At 20.2% G+C, this 10,846-nt stretch overlaps 2 protein-coding genes across 3 annotated transcripts; both read right to left on the minus strand.

Moving 5' to 3' along the window:
* Positions 1–1,367: 1,367 nt before the first annotated feature.
* LOC102675826 (sodium/hydrogen exchanger 8) lies at positions 1,368–4,631 on the minus strand. Of its 2 annotated transcripts, none has more exons than XM_006616339.2 (5): positions 3,103–4,378; positions 2,851–3,020; positions 2,382–2,753; positions 1,962–2,293; positions 1,368–1,444 (listed from the first exon to the last, which is right to left on the minus strand). In XM_006616339.2, the coding sequence occupies exons 1-5, from the start codon at positions 4,376–4,378 to the stop codon at positions 1,420–1,422; spliced, it is 2,175 nt and encodes a 724-aa protein (XP_006616402.2). In that variant the 3' UTR covers positions 1,368–1,419. The 2 variants fall into 2 exon arrangements, with proteins under 2 accessions (XP_006616402.2, XP_031366623.1); XM_031510763.1 differs by having other exon boundaries at positions 1,394–1,444; positions 1,951–2,293; positions 3,103–4,631.
* Positions 4,632–6,341: 1,710 nt separating this feature from the next.
* LOC102675693 (2-(3-amino-3-carboxypropyl)histidine synthase subunit 2) lies at positions 6,342–8,597 on the minus strand. The gene is made up of 5 exons (XM_006616338.2): positions 8,299–8,597; positions 7,677–8,010; positions 7,101–7,579; positions 6,731–7,025; positions 6,342–6,635 (listed from the first exon to the last, which is right to left on the minus strand). The coding sequence occupies exons 1-5, from the start codon at positions 8,413–8,415 to the stop codon at positions 6,466–6,468; spliced, it is 1,395 nt and encodes a 464-aa protein (XP_006616401.1). The 5' UTR covers positions 8,416–8,597; the 3' UTR covers positions 6,342–6,465.
* Positions 8,598–10,846: the final 2,249 nt, after the last annotated feature.

Here is a 10,846-nt window from a genome sequence, read left to right on the forward strand (position 1 = left end):
TTTTTAAAAATATAATTATATATTCATTTAAAAATACATCTTTTATATCATACAAATTAAAATAAAATATTTTAAAGATTATATGTACAAAGTATTTAATCATTTTATACATAATACTTTAATAATATATAGAATATTTATGAATAATTGCATAAAAGACTAATAAGTTTAAATTAAATTTTTATGTCATTTTAAATATTGATTATTATAAATTTTAATCTTTAAAAAAAGAATATATAAATATCCTTTTATGGTATAATACAGGCTAAGGCAAATAAAACATTACAAATTGTTTTTTCCGAAATTATTGCAGATTGATTTGAAATTTTTACATGTAAATCAGACTAGTTATAAATTAGATTAATATTTTGGGTTATAAAATATGAAAATAAAGTTCATAAAGATTAAAAAAATTTGATCTTCATTTTTTTAAATGAAATGATGTCAATTTTTTTATGTAGATATCTATATTGGATTTAATAACAGTTATTTCATCTTTTTTTATTCTACAAAATTAGAATTACAGTAAAAAATACTTTCCATAAAAATATACATAAAAATTTATATTATTTGAGATATTTCATGTAAATTCTTATTTCATACAAATTTCAATGATTTTGAAGAAAATAGCTTGTAAAATTTCCATTTCTATTCTGTTTCATTTGCATATATATATATGCAAATAAAAACATATTACAAACAATTCATAATAAAATTAATTAATTTAAAAAAATTTATCACTTATTTCTGCTTTATTTATTTTTATAATTTTATAAATAGATTGAATAATTTAGATTTAGAGCTTCTTTCAATAATCTATATTTTTAATTTTATTTTAAATTTATATTTTCTAATAAATATTTTTGCTAAAATATTCATAATTTATATAAATATTTATTTTATACGATATATAACATAATTTTATACGATATAAAACATAATTTTAAAATATATATAACTTCTTTTTGTGCAGTGATTTAAATAGTAGTAATTTTTTTAATCATGTTCAATATTCTTCATTATGTTATTTAATTATATTATTCAATTTCTAATTGAATTAATAAAAGTAATAATAAAAGTAAATAAAAAAATAATTATTTTTATTCATTATTTATAAAATTAAATAATTTTATATATAATTTTAGTTTTAAAAATATAATTGATAATATTTTTAAAAGTGATCAATTGTATATTAATAAAATATAAAAATTTGAATTTTGTGTATATATATGATATGTACAAATTTAATACTAATAATAAATTTAATAAATAATAAAATTTTTACAATATAAATTGATAGATAAAATATATTTTTGGTATATAATAATATTTTCACTCAAAAAATCAAATATTCAACAATAAATTTATTATTATGTAATTCATTAATGACACTAAATTGATACTAAATTTATTTAATAATTAATCAGACCAATCTTCGTCCTCTCTGTAAATTAATTTTAAATTCATTAATGCTTCAAAATTTTAATGTATATTAAATATAACCCCTCACCAACAATAAACTTTGATATAGCAAAGCAAATGTTTAAGTGCTATATGATCTTCTTTACTAAATTTTTGTTATTATATAACAATTGTAAACTGTTTACTGCAGCTAATAAATAATAATATTTTTATTAATAATTTTCTTTTGAAATAATACTAATTATTAATAATAATTAATATAATAATATAAAAATAATATTAATATTATTGTCATAAAGATTAATATTCCATTTCAATATAAATCAATTTCAATATAAAAATGAATTATAATTCATATTTAAAAATATACACTAGAAATATTATATAAAAAAAAATAAAAACTATAATCACAGAAAATATTTTTGTTAAATTTTAGTGGATATTATTATCAATAAAAGTTTATATATTTATAATATAAGCAGAGCAATGATAGCACATTTAGCACATCACACAAAATAAATTATATACTTAATATAGACCCATGACTTGGACGTCTTTTACTTTGTTTTCCATGTATTTGATTTTGATTTTCCACTGATAAATTTATGTTTAATTGTGCTGTTGATGCACTTGTTATTTCATCATCAGATTCCATTGGACTAATTCGAATAGCTTGATACCATTGATTTGTTAAATCTGTCATTTGAGATTTACAATCTTTCAATTCTTGTTGAGTAAATCTTCTTGTGAAAAATGGAATAAAAAATTTTAAATCCCATCTTGCAAAACCACGAATTCGAGATTGAAGAAAAGATACTTCAATCTCTTCTTCTGTTAGTTCTGATAAATGTTCAGAGTCTATTGTTTGTCCCTAAAAAGAAAAAAATATATATATGTATATATAAATATTTTTTAGATAAATATTTTCTCATATGTATTTATATATGTATGAGACGTACCCATTCTCTAGTTTTACTTAATGAAACTTCTTTATCTTTCCTTTTTCTTCTACTATTATTCTTTTGCTTCTTTTCTGCTCTTAAAAATTTTAATAATGGCATAGTGGAACCACCAAATATTAATGTTGTAAATAATACAATAATTAATGTAGTAGTTATAATCACATGTCGTGTTTCATCACTAAAATCCAAATGTAATGACAAAGCATAAGAAATAGCACCACGTAATCCACTAAACCACATTATGAACATCATTTTTCTAGTAATCTGATGTTCCCGAAAACGATTTACAAGAAAGGCTAAAGGAAAAATGTTTGCAGCTCTACCAATTAAACATAGAATTATAGACCATATAATTAATGCTGGTTCAACCTATAATTAACAATTAAATTATTTGTAAAATATTATAAAAATATATTACAGAAATTAAAAGTTTTATTATATTATTTTATTTATTATATTATTTTACCCTGTGTCTAAAACTAAATAGAGCTAATCCTAGATAAGCAAATACACAAGTTTCAGCAATAAATGCTAAAGTTCTCATAGTTTGTTGCATTGTAATTTGAGTAACAGTTGATAAATTGAAATGTGTATAATGTGACATTACAATTCCATTAAATAAAATTGCCATAATACCTGAAATAATTTTATATTTAAACATTAAATTACTTATTTTATTATATTAAAATATATTGAAATTGAAAATTTATATTCATACCAGATAATTGTATGCCTTCTGCCAAAACATAAGGAGCATAAGTAAATACTAACATAAGTCCAAACTCAAGGGAAGGATTTTTTCTGAGATCCACATGTTTAAGTAATAATGCACTTATAAGAGCAAAAACAACTCCAATGCCAGCAGAGGCAAAAAACATAAGACAAAATCTGTTTAAGCCAAGTATAATAGCTTCACTGGTAGTTGTTGCATTATTGGATTCCAATACAGATGTAGTTAATACAATAGAAATAGCATCATTTAAAATAGATTCACCAAAAACTAACATGTTTAATACTGGATCTACTTCTAAGGCATGAAATATAGCTACAGTAGCAACAGGATCTACTGCTGATATTAATGATCCAAATGCAAAACTTTCAACAAAACTAAGTTTATATGCTACCTGAGCTAATCCCAACAAATAAATTCCAGCTCCAATAACAAATGCTGATATTGCTGTACCAAATATAGCAAAAACCAAAATACTACCAATATTTTGAAAAAAATTTCCTTTGTGTAAATTATATCCTGATTCAAATATAATAGGTGGAAGAAGTACAAGAAAGAATGCAGTGGGAGAAAAGGCTTCTTCTTTTCTCCAATTAGCTATATTTTGATTTGACATAAGATTTATAATCATACCAATAGCTCCTCCTAAGAAAACAATTACTACAGATTCTGGTAGATATTGAAAATTTGTTTGTAACATAAGATGTATAAGTAAAATGCCTAAAGCTAAAACACAAAGGACAAAAAATATGGACATAGAACTATTATGTTCTTCTTCTGCAGATCCCTTATCAGGTAATACTGGTTCTGCTGGTACAACTGTTGTTGTACTTGTATTAGTTGTGTTATTAATGTCTGAACTTTGTGATGGAATTGTGAAATCTAATATATTGTTTCCATTTTTATTATTAGTAATATTCATAGACAATATATTAATTTTTTCTGTTGTTTGATTATTAAAGTCATGATCTGATCGGATTGTAGTTGTAAATACATTTTGAGATATATTTACTATGTTTGGAATAGTAATATTTAATTTTAAATTATTGTTATTAAAATTGTTTAATGTATGTTCTATTAATATATCGGCATTCAAATTCCTTGGCATAGAATCTTTTAATACATCTAATGTGACATTTTCATCTTTAAGGTTAGAATTTTCTTGTGCACATGATTTTACAATCCATATACTCAATATGAAAAATGTAATATAAATTATATAATTTTTATATAAAAGTTTATTTTTAATCGAATAAAAATTCATATTTAAATTATTTTCTTTTATTTAAATATACATTCCACTGATTATATAAAATATCACAATGACAGTTGATTCGATATCTCGTATGTGCTTACGTCATATATTGAACAATATTTTTCACATTATTTCAATAAAAAAAAAATCATATTTAAGCCTTATATTTAAAAAATAAATTAAGGAAAACTATTAGAAAAACATGAAAGAAGTGTTAAAAAAAACTTAATAAAGAATGTAATAAAAAACTTAATGTTAGCAAATCATTACATTAAAATTATAAATGTTTAAAAATATGCATTTTACGGTTTATTTTGATGAGTCAATATTAGGTGCGTGAATTTACAAAGCAAGTATAAACAAGGAGAATAAATACTAAAAAATTAAAAAAATAATAAAAATTTAGAAATCAGCATCATATCTAAAGTATCGTAATTAAAACTTACATATAGAAGAACAAATAGTTGAAAAAAAGAAAAAGATAGAGAGAAAATACGAATTATATCAATGCTATTTCTTAAATACTTTGAAAAAAATAATTTTGGTATTTTTCTAAAGGAACTTACGAGATGGCGCTGAGCCTTAATTCTTATTCTATCTTATTTAATATTTGATAAAATTTGTTATTTAAAATACTTATATTATTGGTATGGTTAATTTTTATTTTCTTTTGTTATTGTTTTCTTATTTGTTTTTCTTATCTATATTTCTATTTTCATTTGCGGTATTTTACAGTTAATATTGATTGCACAATTTTTACAATTGTTCTATTTTTTTTTCATCTATATTAATTTCACAAAATTTATGTTTTAGGTTCCGATATTTGATTTATTTTATTGTCTTTTTTATCTAATATATTGATTAAATGTTAATCTATCTCATTTTTATGTTATAATTATATATTTTATATATTTATTCATAATTATAGAATTAAATAAAATGGTGAAAAAATGGCAAATAATAAAACATTTTTTAATATTTTTTAATATTATCAAAAATAAACGAGATAAATTGTCCAAACAATAAATAAAATATATTTTATGTCCTATGCAATTTTATTAGCTAAAATAGCTCTAAAATCTAATATGAAATCGAAATTTGGATAAAAATTTTTGTTCTTGAATTTTAAAAAAATTTCATGTCATTTTTTGTCAAATTATATTCTTCTAATACAACTTTTGGTTAAATTTTTGATTTTATATTAGAAAAATATAATCCAAGATATAGCATATAGAATTTTTTTAGTATTTTCAAAAATCGAAATTTTATATACTTGTATATTTGTATATGTACTATTTGTCTGTTATAATTATCATTTTTTTGAATTTCGAATTTTTTCAATAGTTTTTTTAATTCTATATATATTTTTTATATATTTATCTCTTGCAATAAAAGTTATTTTTATAATATTGTAATGTCCTTTTTATAGTATTATAGTATGGAATATTTTATAACAATCTTTTTAATTCTAAAAGATTTAGAAATATATCGAATATTTTATATAATTTTATTTAATATATGTTCGGAATATCTAATTTTTTTTCATATTAACAAAAAATATTTCAGATAAAATGAATCGAATACTTTTATAAGTTATCTTTATTTTTATAAGTAAAATTATATATTTTTTAATGCATAAATATATTTCAATTTTTTTTACTGAATATTAAAGATTGAAATTTTTTTAAAGGTAAAATAAAAATTGAAAACTATCTATTTCTTAATTGCTTTCAGAAATATGATTTTTGATAAGTATTTTTTATATTTATAGATGGCGTTAATGGACAATTATCATATCTCTATTCTTCTTCTATTATCCTCTTTATCTATATATATTGTCTATTTATGATTCATTTGTGACATAAAAATAATGCTAATTCTTTAATTTTTAATCTATCTCTATTTTTTTTATTATTTGCTTTTCTTGTTTATAATTGCATGTTACCATAAATAAAATACTATATGTCATTAAATATATCAAATGATAATCTATTACATGTATATCTAATTTGTAATATCATATAAAGAAATTAAATAAAATTTTCTTTTTTAAATAAAATTGTATTATTGCATGAAAACTATTACATTTATTACATCTATTCATCATTTTTTTTTTGTAGAATAGGTTCATTTTTATAACAATTTGGTAAACCATAACGACCAATTTCTGCTGCATGTACTGCATCTTTGCCTAATCGTTGTTCAACTCCTTTCCATGATCTATTATTCAAAAATTCTGCTCCTGCTTTTCCAATTGCAACAATATCTAAATCAATTAAAATAATAATAATTAAATAAAATAATAACATAACAAAATATAAATTAATATTAAAATTTTATTTTTATTTATTGATATAATACCTGATGTGTTACTAATTACTAAAGCATTCATCTTATTTATATATGAAGCATTTTCATCATAGTTTCTAAGATTTCCCGTAATTAAAGAAATATCTGAATCAGTTGATGTTTTAAAATCAATATAATTAATTCCTCCAGGAAGTATTTGTCTAAAATCCATACAATATTGTGTATAATATTCTCTTGAAATATTAAATGCTAATTCTACTTCATAAGGCATTAGTATTGGTTTTAAAAATTCTTTAGAATCAAATATTTCATTTTCGGGACATGTTATTGCAACAAATGCATCAATCTGTAAAAATATAATATTACGAATTATTGAGAATATTAATAATATAGCTAATATTTCAAGTAAAATTTATCATACCTCAGGAAAATTAGCAAGTTTTGCTGGATTTATTTTACCAACACTTAAAATGTAAGATTTTTTTTTTTTTTCTTTTAAAATATCTTTAATCATTGTTATTATTTTAAGATAATCTTTAATGCCTAAAGTAGCTACAACTATAGCAACAACTTTGGCATCTTTTAATTTTTCAACTACAAATCTTCTTCTTTTTAACCATGAAGTATTTAATATTTTATATTCAATAATATTATTGTCAAAATAATACCATTTTTTTGCTGAAATTGTCATTGCTAACGTAATAAATGTCTTTCCATCATTTCCCAAGAAAAATGCTATATAATCTTCTAATTTATATTCCGTATCTAATTTAAAACATCTACCTAAAATTATTGTAGATGAATTATCTTTATTATCTGTAAATTCCACATTAGAAGTACAATTTAATGAAGTAAAGACTAAATTCTTATAAATAGGATTTAATATTTTATATATATTTTCTGAAACAGAAACATATTTATGAGATAATTAAATATAATAAATGACATTTTTATCTATTATAATAGATTAAAAATTATCAGTATTTTAAAAACTTACCAATTTTATGTGCATAAGCAATATCATAAAAAAATAAAATTTTTTCAAACTGATCGATAAAATTTAATCTAAATTTATTAATAATTTCTATTATATCAATTTCTTGTTTGGGTAATACATGAAATACAGGTAAACGAGTAGTAGGATTTAAACAAGCATGACCAAAATGTATTATACTATCTGCATTAATGTGTTGAGCAGCTATTTCATCAACACAACAACTACCATAAGAAGTATCTCCCAAAATATATACTTTTTTATTAATATAATTTTCTAAACGTAATGCAATTTCTACTGAATCTGATAAAAGATTATCAGGAAATTGTAGACAAACCTAAAAATATATATATGAACTGATTTTTTTATATTATTATATTATTATATTTTTTAATATATTTCTATCATTTATAGTTATGAATTTGTTTTTTCTAAATATAAATCTATATATAAAATAGTAGAGTATATCAATATAATAAAAATATTAGAATGGGTTTACTTAACCTCTAAGTTCTATTTATTAAAAAAATAAAAAAAAAAATTTTTTAATATTAAATTTTTTATTAAAATTTAATCATATATTTTGAATTAATAATAAATCGTCACATAAATAAAATATGCAAACCTTATTTAAATTATGTGCATCAATCCATTTACTACATTTTTCCATTTCATAAAAGTCATTTTTTTTATTATCATTCATTTTGTTTACTATATTTTTTTTTATCATTTCTGGAACCATATTATTTCATATTCTAAAACATTAAATTGTACATAATAAGTATTGTTTACAAACAAATACATTCACATATCACAAATCCGTTACATGCATCACACATAGTACTGAAATCGCGTACGCTATATATATGTACATTGTTGAAAAATCTATATAGGCTATATTCACACATTATTCAATTACATTATTCAATACATTATTTAACTATAACTATAATATTCAAAAAAATAATTACAAATTTGAAAATTTTTTTAACAATTTTCACTTACTTGTGGTTTTTTAAATTATTTAATATATTATTTATCAAACACATACATTTTTAATTTTACAATATACATTTTTAATTTAACTTACCTTCCAAATATTTTTAAATCAAAAGAATAATATATTTTTAATAATATTATGTTTCATTAAAAATTAAATATTATTTAAATTTTATGAAATTATGGATTAAATATGTAGTTTCATAGTAAAACATGATAATATTTTTATATCCAATTAACGTTATTATATTCCTATTTTTTAACAATTTTACATGATTACATATTTTAAAGTAAATAATTCAAAAATAAATTTAATAATATATCTACAAATAAAAAGCATTTTAAAACACATTTGAACACTATTATGAATATGTGCGAATATGCATAATTTAATTTAAATTAATTTTATAATCTTTGGTATATATTAGAATATAAACATACATAAAAAGCATGCAATATAAATTAACTATTGCATAAAGCATATTTAAGTGATTGTTAAAAATGTTTTAATATATCAATATTAAAATTAATTTATGGAAATTATATAGTTTAAAGAAATGATGCAACTAATAATGTTTGATTACATGTATACAATTATATCGGAAATATTATTTAAATTATGAAAAATATTTAACAATTTTATGTATCTCTATTAAATTACTGTATGATAGATAAGATAAAAGAGTTGACTGAACATTATTTTATAAGGCACCTAATATGTGATTAAAATTGAAATATGAATAATTCCATAATGTTAGGAAAGGAATTGCTCATTACAAAATGTTCATGATATCTAAAATCATGTAATTGATAATAAGAATTATACATTTTATCGCATTAATCTTGACTTCACTCTCATCAGGCATCTCACACTGTTAACTAAAATTTTTAATATTGAAAATTAAATTTTCACGCTGTAAACTGAAATCTTAATATATAAATCTTAATATATTATAGATAAGGATAAAAATATTTTCGTACACATGCTCGTGAAATATCGGCAATTTATTAGGATCAAAAGAACTTTAGCATATCCAAATTTTAAAATCTTTGAAGAATTCATTAAGTCACGATTGCCGTTGAGAGTGTAATTGAATATTATGTACAAATGATTATTTCTTATTGTAATACATTACATAGTTTTGCATGATTCTCTGTATATACGTCAGTCTTGAATTGTTTTTGCCAAAAACATTTCATTATCTCTGTGTATAGAGAGTTATCATGGATTTTTGTGGAAAAAGGATATAGAAATATAACTATATAATCAAATTTTTGTTGTAAAAGCACTGTTGGTGATCAATTGTTTTTTAAATATAATCTTTAGAAAATTACTAAATCAAACTATAATCTTGTATGTATAATATTCTTAATTAAAAAATGTATTATTTAGATTTATTATTAGATAACATTTAATATGTTATCTAATATGTTAATATGTATTGATTAAATAAAAATTAGTCGGACAAGTAGTCAGACAATACATACAAGATAATTAAGATAAAAAATAAAAAGGCACATATAGTAAGATTTGCTTTTTAAATCTCATTCATCAGACATCTATTATTTATTTAAAAATGTTACCAGCATATATCCTTTTTCCACACATGTGCTCTCTACACATGTACTCATCATTTATTCAGATCTATTGTGATTTTATGTGATGACGAAAAACTTGTAAAATACTATATCTACTTAAAAAATGTTTGTTTGATTTTGCATTGTAACATTTAAGACTGCATATATATTAAATAGAAATAAATTCAAATTATCATAGAAGAATTGTGTTCCCTTTTCACCTTATATATCATTTGCCTTTTATTTTCATTGTCTTCCATTTCAGTCTCTTAAACCACTACTTTCTCTTTATACCATACATTTCTTATCAACTGAGATGATGGTATTATTGACAATAATAATAGTAAATAGTAAATAATAATAATAATAATAATAATAATAATAGTAATAGTAATAATAATAATAATAATAATTGTAGTGATGATGATGATGATGATGATAATGGTGATAATAATAGTAGTAGTAGTAGTAATAGTAGTACTAATAATNAAATAATAATAATAATAATAAAAATAATAATAATAATAATAATAATAATTGTAGTAGTAATAGTAGTAGTAGTAGTAGTAGTAGTAGTAGTAGTAGTAGTAGTAGTA

The sequence above is a fragment of the Apis dorsata genome, unplaced genomic scaffold (assembly GCF_000469605.1).
Source record: "Apis dorsata unplaced genomic scaffold, Apis dorsata 1.3 scaffold_257, whole genome shotgun sequence".
Lineage (NCBI taxonomy): Eukaryota > Metazoa > Arthropoda > Insecta > Hymenoptera > Apidae > Apis > Apis dorsata.